This window comes from Heterocephalus glaber, unplaced genomic scaffold (genome assembly GCF_053883595.1).
Source record: "Heterocephalus glaber isolate CG9 unplaced genomic scaffold, H.glaber_assembly_v1.0 deba00000594, whole genome shotgun sequence".
Lineage (NCBI taxonomy): Eukaryota > Metazoa > Chordata > Mammalia > Rodentia > Bathyergidae > Heterocephalus > Heterocephalus glaber.
The window spans coordinates 31,489,912-31,517,256 of NW_028258151.1; the positions used below are offsets into that span (position 1 = coordinate 31,489,912).

Genomic DNA, 27,345 nt, shown 5'->3' on the forward strand with positions numbered 1-27,345 from the left:
ACAGTTACATTCATCACAGGGATTTTGTACCTTTACATGATGTATCTTGGTTCTTATTTTTTCCCCTTCCCCTGCCTTCCCTTCACCCCCTCCACCCTTCCCTATTTGCAAAGACTTTGTTTGCATTTTTTTCCTTTTCTCCTATTTTTTCTTTTCTCTTCTTTCCTTTCCCCTACCCCTCCCACTTCCCCTACTCCTTTAGACCTTTTCTTCCTATTACACAGCATCGATTATACATTGTTTTAATTAACAATATCAAAATTTAGAGGACATTACCACAGATTTTATAGAATTTAAAAGGATATAGAAAGCATATTACAAGCGTCTTTTTTGAAATAAATTTGACACCTTCTAAGAAGTACCTTGGAAGACAAATTAATGAAACTTGACTCTGGAGGAAATATAAAATTTGAATAGCACCTATAAAAGAAAGTATATTCCTAGCTTGAAAACCTAACTATATGACAACAACAGGCTCATATATATTTTAACTGATGAATTATATCAAACATTTAAAGCAGAAAAAAGGAGGAACACTTCTCCCCTCATTTTAGGAACTCAACATTGTGCTAAAACTAAAACTGGATAAAGATAATAGAAGAAAAAATTATGAACATAGATAAAAATTTGTTTAACAAAACAAACTATTAGAAATCAGATCTGGCAGTAGGTAGAAAGTGGTTTTATTATAGAGATGACAGTGTTGGTTCAGCATTGGAAGATCCACCCCCAAAAGTCATCATTTTTAACAGGAAAGGAAAAAGCCACATGATCCTGTCATTCGTTGCAAAAAAAGTACTGGACTAAATTCTACAGCTGTTCATGGTAAAAGCTATCAGGAGACTAGAAGTAGAACAGAACCTTCTCAACGGATAAGTCATGTACTCCATACTTCCAGCAAAAAACGCCTTATATGAATGGAGAAGATACAATGCTTTCTCTCTAAGGTGGGGAACAAGGGCAGATATGCCTACTCTTCATCTATCCTTTAAATGTAGGCCCAAACCAAAATAGTCTGGCAATAAAAAGAAACAATTAGCATAGGACTGGCAAGGTAGAAGTAAAATCTTTATATGTAGATGAAATGATCATGTACAGAGAAAATACTAAGAAATCTGTAGGAGCCCCTAGAACTTGTATCTGAATTTAGCAGGATTAGAAAACACAAGGTATATATAAAAATTCAGGTGTATGTATACTTGCTATAAATGAAGAATTGGATATTGAAATTTAAAAGTTATGTAGGAGTACAAAGGACCTAGAAAAGTAAAACAAAAAAATACAGCATTGGAAGACATTTATTACCTAATTTTAAGACTTCCTCTAAAGCTACAGTAATCAAGGCAGTGTTAGTGTAAGGAAAGACATATAGATCATTGGAATAAAATAGAGAATCTAGAAATAGAACCACACTATATGGTCCACTGAGTTTTGAAAGATTATTTAACATTAACATTTTATAGAACATAAACTCAAGAGCAGATGAAAAGATAGTATTTTCAGCAAATGGTACTAGAACACCTGTTATCTGTATATAAAAAATTAACCTCAACCCTTTATTTCCATACATAAAAATAACTTGAAAAGATCTGTGAACCTAAATATGAAAGACTAAATCTATAAAACTTTAAGAAGAAATTATAAGGGAAAAATGTTCATGAATTTAGGGTAGGCAAGAATTTCCTAGTATACAAAAGACATGATGTATAGAAGAAAATAATTGATAAATGAGATTCCATTAAAATTTAGAACTTTAAATGGCATTGTTAAGAAAATGAAAAGTAGTTCTTAAACAGACCATATTTATAATACATACAACCTATGACCAGAATATATAAAGAAGACTTACAGCTCATTAATAGACAACGAAATTAAAAAGTAGACATAAGAAGATGATAAATAGCCAGTACAGCTCAAGGAAAGGTGTGCAACCCTAGAATCAGAAAAATACTAATCAGTACAATAACAAGATCATATTATACACTTATTAGGGAGATGAAGTTAAAAGTTTTAAAAGAACAAATGTCAGCCTAGGTGTGAACCAGTTAGAATTTTCTAATACTGCTAATGTGAATGTAAAATGATAAAGCCATTTTTTTGGAGAACAGTATAGAAATTTCTTGTATTACTGTTAAGAACCAACAGTTCTGTTCTTAAGTTTTTACTTAAGAGGGATGAAAACACATGTTCACAATAGATTTGTACATACAAGTTGACTATCCCTTATCTGAAATTCTTTGGACCAGAAGTGTTTCAGATTTTGGTTTGAAATCCACTTGACCTGCAAAGAGGATAGCTACTCCTTTTTTGGGGGTTCCTGTCACATGGAGTATTGTTTTCCATCTTTTAACTTTCAGTCTATGAGTTTCCTTTTGAATTGAGTGTGTTTCTTGTATGCAGCATATTGTTGGATCTTGCTTCTTGACCCATTCTGCCAGTCTGTTTCTTTTGATTGGTGAATTGAGACCATTAACATTGATGGTTATAACTGATATGTTTTGACTTATCATTGTCATGACTTTTTCTTTTTGTTGGATTCTCCCACTTTGTGTTTAATTTCTTGTCCTGCCCAACGGATTCATTCTGCTAGGCTTCCTGGGGTTGTGATCTTTGTTGTCTTTTTCTAGGATATTGTCTAAAATCTTTTTGAGTGCTAGTTTGGTATTCATGAAGTTCCTAAGGTGCTCTTTGTCATGAAAGTATCTTATTTCTCCATCAATTTTGAAAGATAGTTTTGCAGGGTATATCAATCTGGGTTGGAGGCTGTTTTCGTTTAGGGCTTGAAATACATCACTCCAAGCTCTTCTTGCCTTGAGGATTTGTGTTGAGAAGTCTGCTACGATTCTGATGGGCTTTCCTTTGTATGTTATTTGTTTCTTTTCTCTAACTGCTTGTAGAATTTTGTTTCTGGAATCTTAACAATTATATGCCTATGTGTAGATTTTTTTTTTGATCAAGGCTAGTTTGAGTCCTATTTGCCTCACTTATGTGTATGTCAAGTTCTTTTCCCCTGCTTGGGAAGTTTTCTGCCATCACTTCTGTGAACAGTTTTTTTATGTCATCTGCACTCCCTCCTGTTTCTTCATTGACTCTGATCAGTCTTATGTTATTCTTCTTTGCATCATCTAGCAGCTGCTGGATTCGATTTCTCATGTTCCCTTACAATTTTAAAGCAATTTTTCTTTTCCTGGTCACTAATTGCAATCTTATCTTCTATATCTGAAATTCTGTCCTCACATTGGCTCATTCTGCTGTGTAAGCTTTCAATAGAGCTTTTTATCTCTTGGAAATCTGTTTGTATCTGTTTTATGGATTCCATTTGTTTTCTGTGTTGGGATTCTATCATGTTCCTCAGTTCCTCTATTTTTTTATGTGTGTCCTCTCTAGATTTATTAGTCATGTCTTGCACTATGAGCACAATCTCTGCTGTTATTTGAGAAATTATTTCTGATTTTATTTTTTCTAGATCCTGTTTTGGTGCCAGTTCAGGAAATCCAGATGATTGAATATCAGAGTGTTCCATCTCGTTTCCCTTTGGGGTTGCTTTAGGTGATCTGGAAGTCTGTTTTTGAGACTTGTTTATGTGTCTTCTCATTTTGAGAGGGGTGGGGGGTGGGTGTTGCTGGCAGCCATGCGGCGCACCTCCTCTGCACTGAGGGGCATGGTACGGTGGCCAGGAAGCCTCCTCCTGGGTGCTGGGAGCAGTTCACCTCCTTACACATTCTTATATACTGGTTTCAGTTTCTCACAATAATTTTTTTTTTTTTTTTTTTTTTTTGGTACTGGGGATCGAACTTGGGACCTTGCTCTTGCGAGGCAGGCGCTGGAACCACTGAGCTAAATCCCCGGCCCCTTCACAATAATTTTTGAAATCCACATATGTCCCATAGGTTTGAATGAAAGCCATGAACAAAAATTACTTTTCTTTAAAATTTAGTGCTGACCATTAAAAACGATCATGTTTACTATGGTGCAAAAGTTAAAATGAGTATCACTAAAAATGCCTTCTCTTTATGTGCTGCTGTATGAACTACACCAAGAGTGTGTCTTGACATTCTAAGGTGTGTGATGGGTCTAGGCGAAATTATTCATAGAAGAAATAAAACTTTGTGGAAAAAAACTGATTTTATAGACCTGGAGAGTCTGTACTATCCCTCAGAATTAATGTTTACCATTTTCCTAATACTTAAGAGGCAGTCATATAATCTTTTGTGCATATTCCTAAAGAAATTATTTCTAGTTTTAATAAGAACATGACTGTATAAGAGTTTGTATATACTTGTCATTATGCAGTATTTATTTAAAAGTCAATTTTAAAAAAGTTTTCATATGTCTACATGTGACTTGTGGTTTGGTCATGTTTTAAATAGCCTTAAGAGTGACCCTGGCTGCCCTGCCCTGCACAGTTTACAGCACTTTAAATAAAACATTTTATTTACCAAAAAAAAAAAAAAAAATCCAAAAGTACAGTTAGCTACTTGGAAAGGATTAGTTAGCTTCCACATGGCAAACTCCTGAGTAATTGGGCTGGGATCCAGAGAGGGCTTCCTTGTAACTCAGAGCCCAAAGGATCAAAGAAAGAGGAACAGATGTAGGCTTAGGAGAAGGGGCCAAGGGGCAGCAGAAGTGTGCTGAGGAAAATTGTCTAGGTTGCTTGGAAGGAAAGGAAACTAGCTCAGTAGGTAAGTGTCCAGCTTTCTGTCAGGTGATGAAGGAAGTTAGCAGTGGAAGAGTCTAGTTGAAGCTATAGGTTATCTTATTCCTGTTCTCAGGAATTTTACCTTAGCAATTGGTTTTAAATTGTTTTCTTTTGAAATACAAATACCCCTGAAAATGCCAGTGGCATTTACGGTTTCATCCTATTAAGGTTATTCAGTTTATTGCTTGTCTACTTCTTACTGCGTCAGTTTCCCTGAGGAAATGGTTATGTTAGTGAAGACATGGAAAAGTCAATTTGAAATGGAGAAGCTTAGACTTAAAGAGGAAACTGGAGTGGTAGATTGGTGACCAGCGGGAGTACTGAGGTGGCAGAAGAGCAGAAGAGCAAAATAAAGTTAGTTGAGAGGGCACCAAAGAAATTTCATATACTTGAAAATGCTCTTCTCCCTTTTCCTCCCCTGAAGCCCAGGTGTAAATGGTTCAGGGTCCAGAAAGAGCCGAGACTTATTACATTATATCATAGGAAAGGACTGGAGGAACATGATAGGATGGTAGTTTGAGAAGGAGGTGCAGTTTCTCTGTCAATGCCAGGATATGATTTCTGTGCCTTTGAAGGGTTAAGGATACTTCTAAAACTTCCCTTTTATAATATTGCAGTCACACTCTCTTACTAACCACCCAGATGCCACAAGTTCCAAAGCAGGGTTTCCAGCAAGACTCTCCTCACTTCCAATGCCAATTGCAAGTTTAGGATACCCTAGGCCATACACTTTTGACCAGTTGGCTACAAATTTCTGGATTCCCATGACAAACTCAGCTTTAGCAATTCAGCTAGAGCCATTCATAGAACTCAGGAGAGTGCTGTGCTCATTGCTTTATTGTGAAGGATGCAAACCAGGCTTGGCCAAATAAAGAGACACACAGGGCACAGGGTCCTAAACACTGGGGTTCTTCTGTGCCCTCTTCCTGTAGGGTCAGGACACCCCTCTGGCACATCAGTGTGTTCACCAAGCAGGAAACTTCATCGGGCTTCAATGTCCAGATTTTTTATTGAGGTTTCATTATGTAGGCATGATTGATCAAATTGTTGTCCATGTGACTGAACTCAATCCCTAGTCCTCTTCCCCTATCTGAAGGTTAAGCTGGCTGAAAGCCCCAACCCTCTATAAACATAGTTGGTGTTTTTTGGTCACCAGTCTCCATCTTCAGTTATCTTGTTAGCATAAACTCAAATATGATCCAAGAGTCCACCATTAATAACATAGACACTGCTGCCAGGTAAATCCAAGGTTTTCAAAATACATCTCTTTAACAAAAACCAGACAAATGAGTATACAGCACCTTTCCTATTTTCAGAAATTATTCTTGGGGTACAGTGTGATATTTCAATATATAATAATTAGATTAGGGTAATTGGTATATCCATCACCTCTGTTTCATTGTGTCAGGAACATTGAAAATCCTCTAGTAGTATTTTGAAATACAAATAACTGTTGTCAACCATGGTTACCCCATTGTGCTTGAGAACACTAGAACTTCTTCCTATCCCACTTCTGCCTGTTAATCATCTTCTCTCCATCACTCCTTCTACCTACCTCTCCTACCCTTTGGTAACAACTGTTCTACTTTACTGTTTGTTAATTGATTCATTTAATCAACCATATACAAATTCATTAAACAAGTAAAATTCTAAAACTATTGCAATGAGTGAAACAGACATTGTTTCTGCTTTTATGGAAGATAGCCATTGAACAAGTAGTTGGGAATGTGTTGTGTGCAGTGAGAGAGAATGTCAGAAAGATAAGGCTATCCCCGATGGTCTCCCCGAGAAAGTAGTGTGCATGTTGAAATCTAAAGGCTAGCGAACACTGGGAGAGGAGATGTGGGAAGGGATCCTGGGTAGGAGAAACAACATGCAAACCCCCCAGAAGAGGAAGCATATGCTTGGCATGTTTGAAGGACTGACGGGAGATAAACCTGGAGCAAGAGTTTCAGCAGGCACAGAAACAAGAGTCTGAAGATGAAGCAGAGCCAGATCTGAAAGTGGTAGAAAACTAGGTTAATACATTTGGACTTGTTCAAGGAAAACTTCAGTCAAACTAAATTTGATGGAGTTTGTTTGCATACAGGCTGCCTTCACCACAAAAGGAAGTTGAGAGGATTCTGCTCTGCTGTGTGGGTGGGTAGCATTTATGGACAGAAAACGGAAGTGAGGTGCCAGCGGCTCGAGTGCTTACTGCTCCGTGTTCGCCTTGTTTGACATGGTCTGATCCATAGGCAGCTGTGATTGAGGCTCAGCTGTTGTGACTGGCTGAGACTCACCTGTTGGTTATAAAACTGTAGTCTTTATAAGCTGAGTTGCCATTGGTTATGCAGAGACTCAAAGTATGGTAACATCCTCGTTCTAAATTTATTATTATTTATTTATTTATTTTGGTACCGGGGATTGAACTCAGGTCCTTGCACTTGCACAGTAGGCGGCGGAACCACTAAGCTAAATCCCTGGCCCCTCGTTCTAAACTTAGTTAAACAGACTTTGTTGGAAGTACAATGGGAAGCCACTGTAGAATTTTAAGCATGAGTTGATAACATTAGAATTTTAGAGATCCTTCTGACAGCCAGGCAGAGGAAGGGTGATCAGTAAGGGTGTTTCAGCCTAAAGAAGATGGTTTATATTAGGATAGTGGCAGTGAAATGGAAAGAAGTGATTGACTGAGAGAGATGTTTAGGAAACATAAACGGGACCAATTTCTGATGAGGGTCATTGACCCTCACCAGATTTTGGGTACAGAATAACAATCATAATTTTGTTTAAAATCACTGTTGTTAGCATTCATTGATTACCTTCAATAAACCAGGCACCAGCTATTCAAATTTTATATTTCCTCCAGAGTTAGTTTCATTCATTTGTCTTCCAAGGTACTTCTTAGAAGTTGTCAAATTTATTTCAAAAAAGGTTTTTGTAATATGCTTTCTATATCCTTTTCAATTCTGTAAAATCTGTGGTAATGTCTCCTAGACCTTGATATTGTAATTTTAAAAAATGTATAACTGATATTGTGTAACAGGAAGAAAAGGTCTAAAAGAGCAGGGGAATTGGGAGGGGTAGGGGAAGGGAAAAAAGGGAAAGGAAAAATTATGAGTAAAAAAAAATGGAAACAAGGTCTTTATAAATAGGGAGGGGTGGAAGGCGTGAAGGGAGGGCAAGGGAAGGGGAAACAAATAAGAACCAAGATACTCATGTAAAGGTACAAGATCCCAATGATGAATGTAACTATTTTATACCGAAAATGTACCAATAAATTTAATGGGGAAAAAAATAAAATAAACCAGGCACCATGCTAATGAATCTCATTTAATCTTCAGCAACACTATGAGGTAGATACTAGTATTTCTATGCCCATTTTACAAATAAGAAACATACTTAGAAGTTAATTTCATTGTCCAGAATTAGACAGCTAGTAATTAGCAATTTCCAGGTTCTGACTTAAACTGGATGGAATTTTATTTCTCTAAAATAGAAATCTGTGGACCCACAGCAAATTCTGTACAGCAAAATGGTGCTTTTACTTTGGGTCATGATAATCTTGAGAAGGTATGAGAAACCCAAAAGGAAATTTAGGTAGATTTCTGGGTACGAATTTCTTCACATGCTAGAAGGGAGCCTTCTTTGTATTGAGTGAAGCTGGGTATAGCCAATTATGGTAAGCAGAATAGATAGGTGGATTTGCACACACACACACACACACACACACACACACACTGATCAAGCACATTATCCGACTAAATATAGTGACTTGTAGTTCCATTAGATGTATTGACTGAGATTGGATTTCTAAAGTGAGCATTAAGACTTTTAGAATTTAAATTTATTTCCTTTTCCTCAAAAACCACTAATGGCATTAATTAAAGCAGAACCTTTAACTTAAAACTGGGTAATTACCTCTGTGATTTCAGAAATGTAAATAGAACTATAAGTCACGAAATTGATAAATGTTCCTCCCAATAGCTAACATTTAACTACCAACCTTGTGTCATTCTTCTTTCCTCATTCCCTCTTCCAATTTTATCTATGGCAGATCTTCTCTAATTCTGTAATGAAGATCACATAGCAATTTAAATTTAAACAGTGAAAGGGAAATGTTCTGTCGTGTTGCTTCTGGCTCAATCTTAATTTTTCAATTTCTGATTAAAGACACTGCAAATTTAAAGCCTGTAAACTCTCTTTTATTTGGAAATTGCTACTCACAAGTGTATGAAAACTGTAAAGTTTGCAAAATGTTTTACATGGTGTTCCAAATATCATCTGTCAGTGTATGAACATGTGCTAGCTACAGCAATATGTTAAAGAAGGCAAAGTAGGGATTTCTTTGCATCACCCCTCACCATCTATAAACTGTAAGACTAGATCTATGTGAATGCAGTAAAGAGGCTGGAGGAGGAATTGGAATAAATTTAATCAGCACAAACAGCTATTCTGGTTAACTGCTGCCCAGAGCTGTCTTCAAGAAGGATCTGTCTACTTGGATGCTGATCATGTATAACCAAAGCAGAACGCTTTGTCTCAAGCACAAAGTAGGAACTCAATAAATTCTTGTTGAATAAATGATCACATAATGATAACTATTCATCCTCCATGAGTTATGTATTAATATGTTCCAGAAATTTTCAAAGACTTTATGCATATTATCTCATAATCACATTTAAGAATCAACTTTAAAAAATCAACTTAAAGTATTATCCCTATTTCATATAGAAGAACAATAAGGAAACTGATGCTCACTTGCCTCTTATCAGGAGCTGGGACTGAACCCTGGGTCTGTTGGACTTCGAGATTTATGGCCTTTTACATCCCCACCCCGCTCCATGCTGGGAATCAAACCTAGGGCCTCACACATGGTAGGCAAGCGCTGCTCTACCAGTGAGCTACATCCCTAGTCCCTTTTATGAAGATTTAAGCTCAAAAAAATGAGACAGAAGTGACTCCCCTTTGGTATATTCACTATTATTGAGGCTTGCATTTTAAAAGTTCAGTTTATTTCAAAATACAATGAAGTGACAGCACTTTTGAAGCAGTTTTTATTAATGACCTCTCAGTGCTGGAACTGGATTAGTGTATGTAACTACAAATATAACCAAAATGTAAACTTCCCATTTTCTGCTTCGATTTTATAAGGAAATAGAAGAGAGTATTTTGCATTATTTGATTTGAATTTGGAAGCTCAACCATTAGACAAAGTATTTTTAAACCACATTAATTTCTTATGTTTCCAATTAACCTAAAGGAAAAGAAGCCTATTGGCTGTGGTCTGTGTGGGGTTACTCATAGAAGTAGATTATTTCCTAGTAACTTATTGTTGTTTGCTCCTCCCTCACGCCTAACCCAGATGCCAAACTCATAATGACAACATCACATCTCAGTGGCAGCTTGGTGTGATAAAGGATTCTAGGTCTAGTGAGCTCAGCAGCAAGTGAATTTAGGAGCAGAAAACTCTTGCAACTGTTCTTTTCTTCAAAGTACAAGGTACGGGAATGATTGTTTAGAAGTGGTACGATACAATTTAGAATCTTTATACAACATGTAGAATTACTCTGGAGTTTCCTGACGTTCTGAGGGGGGCTGCGCAGGGTGGTTAAGCACAGCTCTTACCAGATCTCCCTGGAGGATCCACTCCACCAGGATCCATTTAGGGAATCGCTCCTCTGCCTGCCCTTGGCTTCTCTTTCCACTTCTCTTGAACTGGTTCTTGGCCTATCTTCACTTTTCTTCCCTATCTGCCGCCTCTCTCTTTTGGGGCTCTTCCTAGTCATAGAGCACTCAAGTGAGAAACTCCTTTGTTTTCTGAAAGACATGATGCATCAGACAAGCAAAAGGGTTTTTCAGGTCAGTGAAAAAAATTAAACCTACCTCTGGCGTCTCCCTTGAAGAACTGAAGAAAATTCACTAATTCTATAACTTGTAATGCTAATTTAACATGCTACCCATTTAGAAGGGATTTTCAACTTTCCAAATAATGTCAAAACAACTTGCAAAGTTGCTTGGTTTTTTGAGTTCTTTAAAGAATCTCGTAATATATAGAGATGGCATTGCCTGCACCCATTCTTGATGAAATTACATTATAATGGGAATATTTCCATCTTTCACTCCTACCCAAAGCCTGTTTTCTTCTTTCGCTATTGCCTGAAAGCTTTGACTGCTGTTTGGTTATTGCTGCCACCTAATGTCTCAAAATGCAATTGCAACGAGTTTGCCTTTTCCAAGATTCCCACTATTCTGCTCTTTCTGGAAATAACTATTGAGTACGTAGGGAAGTTCAAACTTTTCCTCTGAAGCCTTGATGTTTGATTCTGCTAAAATAAGCTGACAATAACAGATAACAGGAAAAAAGGCGTACAAATTTCTTATCATGTACATCTGCACAGGAGCCACCCAAAATATGAAGTTTAAAGAGCCAGATGGTTGAAGCTTTATAGGGAAGGGAGAAAGGGGACACAGGCAGTTCCGAGGGTAGAGAAATATTTTTAGGGAAAATGAAAAGGCTCGGAGAACAATCGGTGGGCTGGCACAGTTTCTCTGGGTTCTAGGTGTGATGTTTGATTTTCAGTCTCTTCTGTGATCAGTTTAATCCTCCTTGGTTAAATGAAATTTCATGAAGGCAATTGGGTTCCTCTTCGGTGGATCCAGTCTTTAGCAGATAAGAGAACTCCATAGAAAACCCTCACCCAGTGTCTGCTGACCCCTGTATGCCTTTAATTTAAAAGAGCATACATACCAAGGCACCACATTTTGGGGCATTATTTCCTGAGCGCCAACAGGATCAACTTTTGTCTCTTTGTACTCTGTAAGTACTAGCACTCTGAAGTAATTGTTTATTGTGAAAAGATGACGAGTAGCAGACATTGTGCAAGGTAACTGCGACTAATAAAGCACGAAAGATGGGGTTTAGGAATCTTGATATTAATATAAGATAAATGGTTACTGTGACCACCCCGGAATGTATTTCCCCTAATAAAATTGGATTTGATGCTCTTAACAGTCTGTTCTAGCTTGAACTTTTTTTTTAATTGTGTATAGTTATGTTAATAAAAGTATGATCTTTCTACATGATACTATTTACTTTTTAGGGTGAACATGTTTTCTTATAGACCTGTATTAAATATTCCCATTTTCACTGTTGGAATAGATAGCTTGATCACTTTCCCATGCTCATTTAGCAGAGACAGACCTGGGGACTGTCCATTGTTATTGTGGTCTTAACCAGAGCAGTACTTCCCTGCTTACTGGGTTATTCCTGGGCTTCCTTAGCCCAGTGTTTTATTTGTAGTACATATTAAGGTTCCTAGATTTAAAATCAAAACAGCCACCCAGTTTGGATTTTAAAAGACTTGTATAATTTTATTGTTTAATTTCCATCAGCATTTTGAAATGCAGCATTAATACTTCCATGCGTTAGAAAGAAATTGAAGGATAAAATGTTTTTCACATATGGGAGAGTGAAGGGAGATAGAATTCACTGCACACGATGAAATTTGTCTTAAATCGTGAAGAATGTTAGAACTTGACAAAACCTTTCCTCAGAAATTACTATCCTACACTGACTTTGTAAAGAATTATTATTTTATGTATGACATTTTACTAGATACCTTGGCTTCTCTCAAACATACCTTAAATGAATTACTCATCCTTTATAATTTCATACTGGTTTAAGCAAAGCCAAGTGAATATAAAGACTTAGCTTCAACTAGTATGAGTTTAATTTGTTAACAGATGTTTTAGAGAATTTATTCCTGGGACCCATGGTGGAAGGAGAGCCTAGTGAAGAAAATAAAAATTAATTTGGACCTTCTGTTGTTATGTTTAAATGCTATTCCTATTTGGATGGCCATGAACCCTAATTAAGTATAGTTTGCTCTGCTGTTATCCTTTGCTTACATGTTTCCAGACAGTTTTCAGTAGTTGTGTTCAAACCATGCTGACTGAATTTTGCGAGTAAACTCTGGAAACTCGCTGCCTCAAGGGACTGACTTAGCTAAATATAGAACTTCACCAAGTTCCTTTGAACTATAAATTTTGTTAGTCTGTTGAAAAAGTTATTATTGCTACTATCAGGTTTATCTGACATAATTCTTATAAGCTTTAGCAGACTGATTATAATTTTATTATCTTTTGCAATTGAAACCTTTCTTCTCTAATACTTCAGTATTATTAAATGTTGGTATCAGATTTTTGTTTGTTATCTAATTATGACTGATAATTTCTTCCGAATTGAATCCTGGGTAAAGGAATATGATGGCTTTAATGTAGTGGTTAAGAGCCAGACCTCTGAAGTCAAATTTCCTGGTTTGAGTTCTGGCTATTTACTGTATGATCCTGGGAAAGTTATTTAACTCCTGTAAACTTCATTTTTGATGCCCACAAAGGAGATAATAAAAGAAACTCTAATATGATTGTTGTGACGATTCAATGTAGATAGGTAGATGGATAATCCATTAATGATATAGTTAATACACATTCAGAGATACTAAATTCCTTTTTGATTCCAGTAAATGTTCATATCCGTAGTTCACATCAGCCCCAACTTTAGGTTTGGTGACTGGGAAGTGGAGATACAAGGGGAAAAAACCAGCACATGACCTCAGCCTTCCAAGGAGGGCTGAGCAGCAGCTTCATTCAGTCTGACTTGCTCTCTTGGCTGCCACAAAGCAGCTTTCTCTCCTGTCCCAGAGGAAGTCAGACTTTCCAGGAGTAGCTTCCCATAGCCTCTGCACTTCGTTAGAAAGAATTGATTCTTTCGGCTGAGCACCTTTACCTTTTTACTGGGTTGTAAATGCCATGAGGTCAGAAATCATCTTTTCCTTTCTGCTTTTTTCTAGTTCCTAGCATATGTCTTGCCCAAAACTATACGGCAAATATTTGTTGAATGACTAATAGCCCTCGTCTTAGAGATGAACAAACTGAGACAAGTGTCATATATGACTTAGCCCAGGTTACACTTCTGAAGTACTTACAGCTAGAACTTGAGTTTCCAGTTTCCTGCACTCTAGTTCTCTCTGCTTTGTCTACTACACTGTGAAAATTTAAGTTGCAGAGGAGACTTTCACAATATCTACAAGTAACTGCATTACAGAGGGAAAATAGGTATGGAAAGCGGGAGGTGAATAGAAGTCCTTTTGACAGAGTGGGATGCTAAGTGTAGACAGAGTGCTTGCTTCAGCAGCACATATACTAAGTGTAGACAGAAAGGCTTAATGAAGGAAGAGACATTTGACTGGATTTTAAGGACGGACAGATTTGAGGTAGAAAAGTTTAGGAAAGGTCACTCCAGACATGAACTGTATTTTATCTAATTATATGTATCACTTTTGGCTTGATAGTTTTAATCACATTATTTCAAGGAGTCTTTAAAATATCTAATGGTCTTATCTTATTTCAGTGAACAACGTGGGAATGTCCTATGAATATCCCGAATACTTTTTGGAAATTCCTGATTTGGACAATGTGAGTTTTTCTTTGTCTCAGAAATCTTATGGCAACAAAATAAAACTGTGTTCAAGTATTTGTGAGATAATTTGATGTAATGATTCAGACTGAACACCAGAGCCCAGCTACCTGAGGCTCACTCCCTGGTTCTTCTGTTTATCGAGTTAGTCTTTGGGTAAAGCTAACCATGCTTAGTCTCTGTCTCCTCGCCCATAAATTAGGCAACTTCATAGGAATGCTAAAAGCATTGAATGAGAAAATATTTATAACATACACAGTGTCAGGATCCATAATAGCTCTCATTTTATTTTTTATTATATAAAACAGTTCTATTTTATTAGAATTTTAAACCAATTTAAAAATCATAAATATATTAGGATGGTTGATTTAGATGAACCAGTTCTACCAAAATGAAAGCCACATCTTTGATACATCTATAATCCTTTAATGAAAACTAGGAAAGCACATCCTTGAGAGACTATGTAAGTTTTTAAAAACTATTGAAAATTTTAGATCCAATTATTTCTACTTTCCATATTAGCAGAAGGGAAATTGCAAAGTGTTCTATTTATTTTAGATGTGTCTTTTCATTTCCAAATTTTATTTGCACATTTACCTTGGATTTTGCATATTAGCATGAATTGCTGCTTGTGTCAGAAAAATACTATAATAACGAAAGTAAAATAAAATCTGCTTCTTCTCCCCAACCCCATTTGTTTTTCAAGGTCTCTGTAATATCAAGTGAAACTTCCAGTGCATCACCAGATTACCTAAGCATATATCAAATATGATTATTTCTATTGATAAATCTATATCAAATTATCATTTTTTGCAGGTCATCAAGAAACTGATAAATATTAATATTCTTTCTGTTTGTAAGGTAAGCAGCTTCATTATAAAGATGTCATCCTCTTTTTGGTTCTTTCTATTTAAGAATACAGTACTGATTCATTCACTTCAGTCAGCTCTTATTTAGAGTAAGCATATATTCCAGAGGAAAGTGGTCTATTAAGTCTTCAGAAGAAGAAAGAACTCACCACCCAGTAGGTATATTATTTTGCTAACAACCTAACAGTTACTAAGTGTCTTCAACATGTAAACACTGTGGTAGGTACTGGCACTACAAAAAATAACATAGGCCAAAGATTTGTTTTATATACTTGCTATTCACCACTGATAAATTGTTTTTATCTTCTCTCCCTTGTGACCCACTTAAATGATAAATGTTATGGTATAGTTTTGTATGGGGAATATGGGGCTATAAAGGTATGAGAGTGATTTTTATTAGCCACATATAATAACCAGCCTCGTAGCTAAGCATGTGTTATACCCATGTCACAACAAAAAAGCCTGGTTAATAGCTACCAGGAACAGCTAATGCTATTAAAAAATGAGCACCTTAGCACCTTTCCCCCTTATTTTTAATAGTAACTACATAAAAGTATATCAGACCAATGAAAAATACTGCCCAAAGCAAAATTCCCATGACCAGTGTCAGATACATGAGTTCATGAACTGAGGTACCACTGTACTTTAAATTTGAGTGCTCTTATGGAAAACTAAATATAGTTTCAATAACATGTATAGATATAATATTCAATACAACTATTCAAATTTACCAGATAAGTATAAATAAGAATTATTGGGCTGGGGATTTAGCTCAGTGGTTCCGCCACCTGCCTCACAAGCGCAAGGTCCTGAGTTTGATCCCTGGTACCAAAAAAAAGAAAAAGAATTATTAATTTTTACTTTATAGAATAGTTTCAGTGTTTCTCCCTACTGTGAATGTTTAAAGAATAGTTTTCCTTGTGTCTTTGTGTCTTGAGAGAAACTATAATCCTTACATGGTTGAGTCAAAGAACCCAGTGATCTTACACTTTTCCCAGCTTCAATGTATGGTTCTACCTCTCACTGTGTAACACGTGTGTTGTTTGGAAGTGTTAATTCAGTTTTAAAAAGACAAAGCATTTTGTAGCTTGGTGCTTAAAGGTACTTCAAATGAAATATTTAAAATGACAAATGATTAGTTCATCCCACTGTGTCTTTTCATTTCTTGTTATTAACCAAGGTGCTCCTCCTCCTCCTCCTCTTCCTCTTCCTCTTCCTCTTCCTCCTCCTCCTCCTCCTCCTCCTCCTCCTCCTCTTGTCTGTCTTTCTGTCTGTCTCTCTCTCTTTCTCTGTCTCTTTCTCTCTCTCTGTGTCTCTGTCTCATAAGATTCAGTTTAGGTAAGATAAATGAGTAACAGGTGGGGCTATGAGTAGATTTGGAGCAGTGAACCTACGTGCACAGAATTGTGCATTTCAGACATGATTAATATGAACATATCTGTGCAGTTTTAAAAGCATTTTCCGTAGCTGATTTAGATTATGTAACCATTCTTTAATCATCCGTGTGAGGTTTCAAAATAATTAAATAACTGCCATTTGGTTGTTATATTGTACCTTGGGCAAATTACTTAACCTCTGTGCTTCAATTTTTCGGCTGTAAATTGAGAATGATAATTCTCTTCACCTCACAGAATTATTGTGAAAATTAAACAAGGAAATATGTATAAACCTCTTAGAACGAAGACCAGATCATAGTAAGAACTCTGAAAGTATTACTGTTTATGTTAAACTCTGAACTGGTAATGACTTTTGTAAATATTGGTGTTTTTTTTGAAAGCAAAGTTTTTTGATCAAAATTAATCACACCTAGTCTATAATTTCTACATTTTGTGGGTTTTCTTTTTGAAATGACTGATGTGTACTGTTTTTTTTTATCTATCTTTTCTGTACATTTGGCCAAGTGTTTGAAAGTAATGAGTGTTAAAACAGTATACATGTGTTTCATGATATATTGTGCTGAGTTAATGAGAAAATATGTTCAGGTATTTAAATTTTATTTCATAGACTTGTTAAGAGCTGCAGATTTGTCTTCTGGTAGTTTTAACTAGATCCACTAACATTCTAACCTGCTTGTCTGTCCTTAGCTGTTTGCATGGTCTTATAGCATAAAACTCCGCTTCTTCTGTCTCCCAGATTAGACATTTTTGCCTGGTACTCTTCAGAATACTGATGAGGAAAGGAGGGTCCTTCCTGCCCAGAGTCTGGGAGAACTAGGCAGCTAGGTTCTGCAGTCACAGCCTGTGTCCTTCACAGGGCTTCTCAGCAGAGATCAGCATGTGGGGCAGTGAGGCCCTCCCATCCTTGGGTAAAGACCAAACAGTGCAGTGGGACATTGTGACTAAAGCAGCACCATAAAAATGATGATGAGATAAGAAAGAGCCCATTCCTGATACCTTGTTACACTGCTAAATGTGTCTCCCCACTGCATCCTTCCTCTTCCCTCTTCCCTTTTCACATTGTCACAGTCACTTGTTCACACTTGAAATGAGTTAGCAGAGACAAATGGTAATTTCTTAAACACTCGGGAGCTAAGTTGATGGGAAGCAACACCAGTAGATGGAGTGGATATCTGCTTAAGATTTTTGTATGTAAGTTTTTATTTCCAAACCAACTCCTATTTAAAAAGCACCAGGGGTACCGGGGATTTAGCTCAGTGGTTCTGCTGCCTGCCTCAAAAGCGCAAGCTCCCAAGTTCAATCCCTGGTACCAAAAAAGAAAAAAAAAAAGAAAAAGCACCAGGAGAGTTTACTATTTAAAATCAAATGATCATTCTTATTAAATGATCAATCTTATTAAATTAAATGATCCTTCTTACCTTTAGTATGAATCTGAGTTTTCCTATACCTTTGTGATACGTACTTTTAAAGGAAAAACAATTCAAGACTGTTGGTTCATGGAATTAATACCATCTGGAGGACAGCCAGTGTGGACTGTGGGTAAGATCAGTGTAGGATCACTTCTGTGGACGAGGCACAGTTGATTACAATAACTGTTCACATCTGGAACGGTGACTGGGAACAGTGAGGGTGAGTGATGAACGGTGGCGAGCCAGAAGCCAGGAAAACAGAGTTAGGCCAGGATATGCAGGAACTGGAGTGTTGTGCTCAATAGCACAAGGAGCCACAGGGAGCCGTAAAGCAGAGGGAAGTTGCCCTCTGATGTAGAGTGAGCTCTTGTGGCAGAGTGAATGGCAACACACATCTATTCTGAGAACAAAGACATTCACCTTGTTGAAGTTTTCTGTGTGATAGTCTAGGTTAATGCTCTCTCAGAATACCATGGTTTGCCCTGTAGCATATCATGATGAATTGCGCTTGTTTAGGTGACTGTGTTGTGTCCCTACAGTAAGAGCCACACTTTCAGTAGCAATGGGTGTTCAGGGTAATTTAAAAGAAGTAAAAATGGGCCCGGCTATAGAATCTTAGCAGTATCATGGTGGCTGAACATCAGGGGAACTAGGGCCTAGGTGTCATAGCCCAAAACCACACTGAATTTACCCCAGAAGCTCATAAGCCTCTTCTCACCATTAAGGTTGGCCCAAGTTTTGTCTGCTCAGCAGACCACAGGGGGCAGGTGACTGGCTGATGAGTGTACCAAGAGAACCCAGCAAATCATCTTGCCCTGTGACTTGGGGCTCGTGCCTCTCATTGGAGGTGTTTTCAGGCTAGGGCCCTAGCATCTTGTTGCACAGCCTGTGCTACCCTGTGAGCACCGAATGAACAGGCTCTACATTCCTGCACCTCTGCCTGCCCCTGTCCTATGTTGAATAGGTCAGATGATTATAAAAACCATGCAAGTTCCACATTCCAATAGAAGAGTGATAAAAGTAGATTATCCTCAGATCAGAGGAATTGCAGGTTATCACTAAAGTGATGGTGATGTGGTCCAGGAAAGTATTGGGGAAGAGATATTAACCAGAATAATTTTGCCTCTAGAGCCCCAATGTCCAATTGTAAACAGCTCTCCCCGGCCACTTAGCTCTGATTGTTTCACTTTTTAATATTCCCCAATAATTTGTGTTTATTCCTTCCTCCCCTCTCAGTGGCTTACCTAACTGGCCTTTCCCTTCACCAGAGATGCTTAGAAGCCTCATTGCCTGCTTTTCCACTTCTGCTTTTAGATCCTTTAGGGATAAATTTAGTCTTGTTCTTGTTCCCTGCAAGCAATTATGTAGTGTAGAAATTCTGTATAGGTAACCAATATGGCAGGTAGACCGGTCTCAAACTGGAAGAGAAGTCCTACCACGTACATCTTTCCTCTTACAATTTCAGGTGCTCTGTGACTGAAATCTAAGGTAAATCTTATTTCTCATCAAGAACAATGACTTTCACTCTAGAGGGGTTTAGAGACAATTAAACCTCATGATATGGAACAACACTCTTCTAAAATAGTTCCAGTTTTTTGCCTAGAGGGATTTCCATCCCAGAAGATTGAGAGTTTGCTAATGAAGTTGTTGAACTGCTGTTGATTAGTTAGGAAAATCATGAAAAATGGGTGACGTACCACAGCTCTCAAGCAGGCAAATATAGATCTAATTTCAAACATTGTACAATGAGTCCCATATCAATTCAACATCAAAACACATCTTGTTTGTACTATTTCTGATTTGTGGTCATTTGTTTTATTTGGGGTTGCCTTTCTTCCTTCTCTAGGCTATACTGTTCTTTGATTCCTTTAACCCACCAGTGGTGAGAAGACCATTTCTTCTCATGATCCTTAACCCTGAAGTGGACACTGGGCTTGGTCAATAATGTGGAGTCTAGGGAGTGACCCTTCCTGCAGCTGAACCCCGTAGGGAATTCCAGGCTACCATTCTGATATGCAGAAGAGCGTTCCAACCTTCTTTATTACCTTTCTTAGCGCAGAGAAAGAAATGGTAGGACTGTGACCTAACAAAATTTATGAACAACCTCTACTTACAGTGAAATACCATTGAATTTTGTTATTTGCTTTATTGAGGAATAGAGAAGAGGAATCTCAAGCAAAAGATAATTCTTTAGTTCTTCCTTTATCAGATATTCAACCAAAGTGCAGACTTGAAATCATGTCTCATTAGGACTGGAGGTGGAGGTGGGCGGGGAGCCCTTCTGACCCCTCCAAACCAGATTAGCTCTTGGGTCTCATGGTTCCGTTACACACCATGTTTTCCCTTCATTCAACATTTCATTTTTAGAGTAGAGCCTCTACAGATCATAAGCACGATAGGGTTGATACCACGGACTGTTTGTTCCTTGCCATATAGATATTTTTTAGATAAGTACATGAATTTTAAAACTAAAAAATCTCCAGTGATAGAGCACTTGCCTGGTATGCATGAGGCCCTGGGTTCATTTCCTGGTACAGAAAATAAAAAAAGTTAACTTTAAAACTGAAAATTCTAGGTCTAGTTCTTTGGGCATAGGATCACACTGATTGTATTTGGTCCTAGAAGGTTGAACTTGAATCAAATTGTTATTTCTATTGAAGTAAATTTTGAGAATTTCCTAACCGTTGTACCTGCCAGAGTAGAAGGGACAGAAGGTCAGTTCCCTTTTTAATTCTAGGTGAGAGATAATAAACCAATGATCTTTGGGCTGGTTATGGCCTATCCATGTTTTGGTTGGCTCTGCTTTCAGAATTAGAAAATTTCATACCCAGATTTCTAGCTTCTCTTGGTAAAAATCTGAAAATCAGATAACAGACCTCAATTGCTATGTTTCCACAAGGGACTAGACCGACAAGTTAGGCAGCCCTCTCCAAGTCACTTCTGTCCCCACCCGTCCCCGCTGTGTCACTTACCTTGCTCATCTGCATTACCATCCTGGCCTTGCTAGGTGTTTGAGGTGGCGTTTCTCTGTTCCAGGTGACTCTAAGTGTTCATTCTACTCAAACTAAATGACAGATTAATGCAGTGAGGGATTAGAATAGCTTTGTCTAATCAATCCCTTCTGCCTTAGTCTATTTGAGCTGCTGTAACAAAAAGTACCTTAGATGAGGTAGCTTATAAAGAACTGAAATTTACTTCTTAGCGTTCTATCAAGATCAGGATGCCGGCAGATTCACTGCTGAGGGCCCTGCTCCCCATAGATGGTGCCTTCTCGCTGTGTCTTCACACAGTGTGAAGGGAAAACAAGCACCATCCAGTTTCTTCCATAACAGCGCTAATCCCGGTCATGAGAATAGAGCCCTCGTGTTATAATCATCTCCCAGGGTTCCTGCATCTTAATACCACCACACTGGGGATTAGGTTTTCACGTGCAAATTCTAGGGGATCACAAACATTCAGACCATCTTTCGTTCTTATGATTCTCTGAAATCAAAGTGCTCAGAGTATGAGGCCCTTTGCATGCTTTGACAAACTCATTTTTTCTTTTGTACCACTGTATATTCATTGTATGTCACTTACCCAGAGGGGCCTAATACTACTCCCTGTGCATGGAGAAGATGATTGTTAGATAAATGGGCAGGTGACCGAAAAACACAGAAGCATTTTTCTTTCTACATATACCTGTATTCTCCTCTGGTGTATGACAGGACCAGTAGGGGGAGCCCTGTATTAATTTGGAACGCCTTGAAAATGGTCTTTGTTCAGCAGTCTAATTGTATTTAATTTGGGGATTTTGCTAAGAATGCATCCCAGCACCCTGCTCCAAGAATTTCAGTTAATGACATTTGGAAACTAAGAAATTCTAAGAAGAATATGAACCTCACTACTGATTCCCATCTTTGTAGATGAAGATATTCCAAGTTAATATCTAGAATCTTTCAATCCATTCTGAAATCAGCTATCATTATGCTCCTAACATTTTTCAAATCATTGAGAACATTTAGCCCTCAGGGTCTCATAGAAATGGGCTGCTTCAGGCATAACTACAAAAGGCTGGGTTTATCAAACTGCAGGACAACCACTCTTTCCATAGTTTTCTTTAGAAAATGAAGTCGTTGTAGATTGATCCTGAGGTTCTTTCTAGCTCGTAGGGAATCTAATTTAAAGGAGTGATGTCTTGGATTTGGGCAAAATGTAAAAACCTCTTTGAGAATTTTAGGGATTATTTTGTCTTCCCAAAATCTTTCACTTTTGACAAGTCAGCTGACTTTGGAAAAATTTAAGTAGTAAAAGCACTTAATATATTCTAGTATGCTAATCTTGGTAAAACAGTATATAATGGCATGTACATTCTTTAAATTTGTGTTTAGAGTTTATAAATTAATGGTTTTAGATTCATCATTGCTAATTGGCATGCAGCCTTCTGTTCTAGAAAGTTCTTTTCTTTTATTAAATTATTTTAATGTGGATCAAACTAGAATTCTTTACAAAACCAAAATCTCTTTTTTAATAGCATGGAGTAGAATTTCAGGTTAAGGAATATGAGGCTGGGAAAAATGACAAAGAGAACTCTTCGACAAAGACTTAAGCATTAATAGAAAAGAAAATCACATAATACTTGGAGATCTCCAAGCACTCTGAAAACTTTATCTAATTAAGCTTTCTACCCCCTGTCTGGTAAATATTCTGTTAGCCATACAGGTGAGATTCTAAGAATTTCTAATTAAGTTATGTTCTTGGTAGCACAGTGCTCAAATTATACAGTTTGCCAGAGGAAAGGTGTGCTGTGTCATTCCAGCATGACTTCCAGTGGAGTTAGCATCTAATTTCTACAAACAGGCATTGTGTGACATTGTTGTTACTTTATGTAATTCTTTTTTCACAATTATACTATGATTTTTCGAAATTATTGTTAATTATTTCCATTGAAAACTTGTTTAAGGTATTTGCATCCAAGAAATTGTTTCCTTCTAAATTGTGTGGGTTCTCTTTTCAGTTGCTTGAATTCAGCTCCTATTTGATCTAAACAGGTTTCTCCGGGGGTAGAGGCAAGGCAGAGGTGGACAGAGCGGCTATTTGTGTTGTCTTGATTTTGTGCACCAATAGCCTGGATCTTGGGGCTGTGGCTGGATGCTAGGGGAAGCTGTGAGACTTTATTCCCTCTCACATATAATGGTGGTGCAGGTGACAATATTTGTTTTTGTACTTTACTAAAATGATGTGAATTCTAACGTAATCTTTTCATTCAAGCCTTTGGTTGTCTTGAGCATTATTTGATAATATTTTCCTCATACTATTCCCCCCCAAAAAGGCCAAATGTGTCAGAGGTTACAAAATACAAAAGTAATTTGTATTGTATCTACTTTCATAATTAGAGTGGAAAAAAATCTAGATTGGCTACTTGGTATTTAAGTTTCTTCTACAAACTATTATTATTGCAACAGAAGTAAAAGAAAAATTTTTGTTAATATTAAAGTTTTTTGTTTTCTGTTGTTTTAGAAATAAGACTGTGGAGAGTTTTCTAATTATAAAAGCAATGCAAGATTGTTGCCAAAAATATAAGATGCGTGAACACTAAGGAGAAAATAAATCCTGTATAATCTCAACCACAGATGGTTTACATTTTAATATAACATTTTCAAGGATTTTCTAGGCCAGCCAGTGCATTTTAAAATTATATATCTCAACTAAATGGCTCAATAATACTGATTTTGATTTTATTTATTTTCTAGCCAGAATAAACACAGCTGTACTAGAAAATACCAGTAAATATTTTACTCTTGAAATTGAAAGTGTGGTTTAAGTTTGTATATTCGTGTACTTTAAGGCCAGCTTGCATGTAGAGAGGTGTAATGTCTAAGTGTGATATAGTAGGTGTAGATTTGTCCCTCTTTAGATTTTAGGCATCCCTATCTTTTTTTTGTGGTGAAAATCAATGAAACTATCATTAATAAAAGCATGTAAGTTGGAAACACTTGTTTTTTTCTACGCAGATTTGAAGCTCTCATTGTAGAAGTACTATTGCAACAACTTTTATCTACCTTAGAAAAAACTGAATTAAAGTTGCTTGTTGTACTTAGAAATCTCAATATGGGAAAAAGTGTATGGAAGTCAGTTTACTACTACTTGTCTGATATTCTTAACCACTGAACTTACAAGTCATGGTAACCTTATTTGAGAAATATGTTAAGAACCAAAAATTTCCCAGTATAGCAATTATCACCTGCAGATGGCCAAAATTAGCATATTGGAATTAACTCCAGAAACGGCTTGTGAGCTGTGAAATGGAGTTCAGATAGATAGTGAGACTTCACAGAAATGCTTGGTGTATTGGTATAAATAGATATCAAGATACCATTCCATGCATACAAAGTAAAATGAAACTACTAACAGCTTAGTTGAAATATCCTATGTAAAACCTGATGTTAAAGAGACTTTAATTTAATGTAACATAGTGAAGTCTTTCTACTTGTGTGTTGAATATTAAGAATGATTTGTATACACATACCCAAACAAGAAGGCTTGAAATTGAATTATGACTTACAACCTGATTAGAAGGAAAGATAATTTCAATGGAGATGAAAGCATTAATCAGTGTTATAAAAGTGTGCAGGTTTCAAGTTGACTTTTCCAGGGCTTTTCAGAATCACTATTATTTGCCAGATTTTAAAAAGATGTTCCATTTTATGGCAAGGAGAAAGAATTTAGAGTCAGACTTTAAAGGGGGACACTTATGATCTGGAGGGAGGAATTTAACTTTCTTGTGTCTTTGTTGATGCACCTTTTGGTCACTCGAGCATGCAACAGAAATTCCTGGCTCTCAAATAGCCACGCATCACAAGAACTGCTGCTTCTCCCATGTTATTAAAATGTACTGAGTTTTAATTCACATGTATTAAGTACATATTTTCATCATGCCAATAAATACAAGGCCATTTGGAAAACATTTAATGTTTAGCATGCTATTGATGTATAATTTTGTAAATATGATTATATCTTGTGGGGTTTCATTTTCTTTCTGATCATTTTCTGGATAATTTTTACAATTCAGAAGTGATATTTAATATATGGCATGATGTAGAAAAATTAGCTCCTGTCCACGCATTCCTGTTTCGCCAGTATTGCAACTAGAAGTTATATTCTGTCAGACCATTTTTAAGTGTATAAATTTATGTGTTGGGAAAAACTGAATTGAACTTTAAAATTCTGTATGATCACTTACTAGTACCGGTATGATACTAGATCCTGGGTCGGCATAGAGGAATCTATCCACAGATCTTGTGGAATTTCCTGGCAGAGCTCCAGGGTGTCTGTGGCCTACAAATCTCATTCTTTCTCCCTCTCTTCTCTTCTTGCATAGGAGGGCTAAATAGGTACTAGCTCTTAGCCACTTTACAGTTAACCAGTCTCATTTCCTTAATACATGTACACACACACACACACGCGCACACACACACACACACGCACACACCTGGGTAAGGGCATTTTTATTACCAGTCTTCTTCCTCATTCCATTTCTGTGATCACAGGGCATTGGGAAACTGAATAATAGCTTTTTACAAAATGTGTGGGGACCCCTTTCTGATACATTAGCCAAGTATTATGGTCCCCTGATAAAATGTGCTAAATGAAAACACTTTTTGGGCCAGGGTTTTAGCTCAGTGGTTTCGCCACCTGCTGCGCAAGCACAAGGACCCGAGTTCAATCCCCGGTACCAAAAAACTTTTTGTATACTCTTAAGGATGTATAAATCTATTCCTTATAATAAAATATTCCACCATTGTTAATATCCCTGATGTGCATCTGTCTCACTAGTATGGAACACTGTCTGTGATATTTTATGCAAATGCACTTTTCATGACATATATAACAGGATGCACATACTGTTTTACCTCTATATGTCTATTCATTCATCCAACAAATACTATTTTAAATGTATTAATCCTATACCATGCATTATATATATTTTTAAAATACATTTTATCCCTATGTACAGAAGCTTTGTTTCCATTTTTTTCCTTCTATTTTCACTTTTTTTCTTGTCCCTCCCTTCCTTTCTCCCTCCCTCCTCCCTGTTCCCTTCCCATTTGAACACTTTCTTCCCATTTCCCAATATCTATTATACATTTCAGTCCTTATTTCCACTTTCAGTTTCTCACACCAGAGAAACAATGCGGCGTTTAAACACGCATGTCCGATTTATTTCACTGAAGAGTATGGTCTCAAGGTGCATCCATTTAGCTAGAAATGTCTGAAGCTCGTCCTTCTTTATGGAAGAGTAGTACTCCATTGTACATTATATATTTTTATGACTGCCTTTTACATTCTCTTCCTCCTGGACCTCCTCTTCTAGAAAACTGCTGTTTCTTTTTTTTAGAATTTAACCAAAGCATAATCTGAAGCTCTACCTGATTCTCACACAGAACTAGTCCTTCTACTAAGCGTCAGGGTCCTCTGTCCCCCACAGCAGTGCCCTGAAATGATTTCTTTACATGTCTGTTCTCCCACTGGACACTGAGCTCCCATGTCCATCGTGGTGCTGGCAGAGCACGGCCTCAGTGGGGCACAAGTAAAGCTCTTTACTACAGGATGCCGCACTGTGCTCTCTTGATATGCACAGGGCATTTTAAGTACTCTTTTATTGCCTGGGCTTGATAAAATATAGCAAATGTATTCTGTGGTTTTGCTTTTTAAAATTCTTATTCATATGACTATTGACAAATCTTTAAAGCTTTATTGAGGGATAATTTACATGCCATAAAATCATCTGTCTAAATCGCTCAATTCAGTGACTTTTAGTAAAGCTTACAGTGTTGCACAGTTGTCATTGCAATCTAATTTTAGAACAAGTCCCCTACCCTAAGAAGATCCCAATGAAGATATTTTTTTTTAAATTGGTAGAAATTTCTGTGCAGTGAGTCAACTGGATGACCTCAAAATGTGTCATTGTTTGGGGTCTAATCTGTTTGGGGCACACTATGCTTACAGGCAAGACCAGGCGCCTAGTGGTGCTGCATCCTAAAAAGACAGTAAGGGTCACGAGTCCCCCTTCAGGGGCCTCTCTGTGATATACTCTCTGCTAGGCCCATTATGTATATATGAAGAGTGACCTAAAAATGACAGTGAATGTTTAAATGTACAAGACCATAGATCCTCCTCAGAATCCTCCCTGTCACTTTGAACACACCACGTTATTCTTGCCACTTTCTGAAGTGGTTCTGGAAGCCCTTGTTTGTGTCTTCAGTTGTACTGTCCTGGCTGCCTCAATGTCCTAATTCCAAATGTTAAGCTTTCATGGTCATTTGACCCCAGGGAAAAGCCAGATGTCACATGGTGCCAGGTCTGCTGAATAAGGTGATCAGGACACACTGCAGTGTTTTAGAGTCTGATTTCCCATCGGATGGTGCTCCGCAGCAGCGTTCACCATGCTTTTGATCACAACTCATGAAGACATGAACTATCTCAGAAAGTGGCAAGAAGAATGAGATAAGTGAGTTTGATGTGAGGGGCA

General features: G+C 37.2%; 1 protein-coding gene across 2 annotated transcripts in view; it reads left to right on the forward strand.

The window, feature by feature from the left end:
- The window catches only part of Hsd17b12 (hydroxysteroid 17-beta dehydrogenase 12), a 144,015-nt gene that overhangs the window by 90,407 nt on the left and 26,263 nt on the right, over positions 1-27,345 (forward strand). For both annotated transcript variants that reach the window (XM_004851999.4, XM_021264326.2), the window contains exons 5-6: positions 14,094-14,158; positions 14,976-15,020. In XM_004851999.4, the coding sequence (XP_004852056.1) occupies positions 14,094-14,158; positions 14,976-15,020 (110 nt within the window). The remainder of the gene's footprint in view (positions 1-14,093; positions 14,159-14,975; positions 15,021-27,345) is intronic.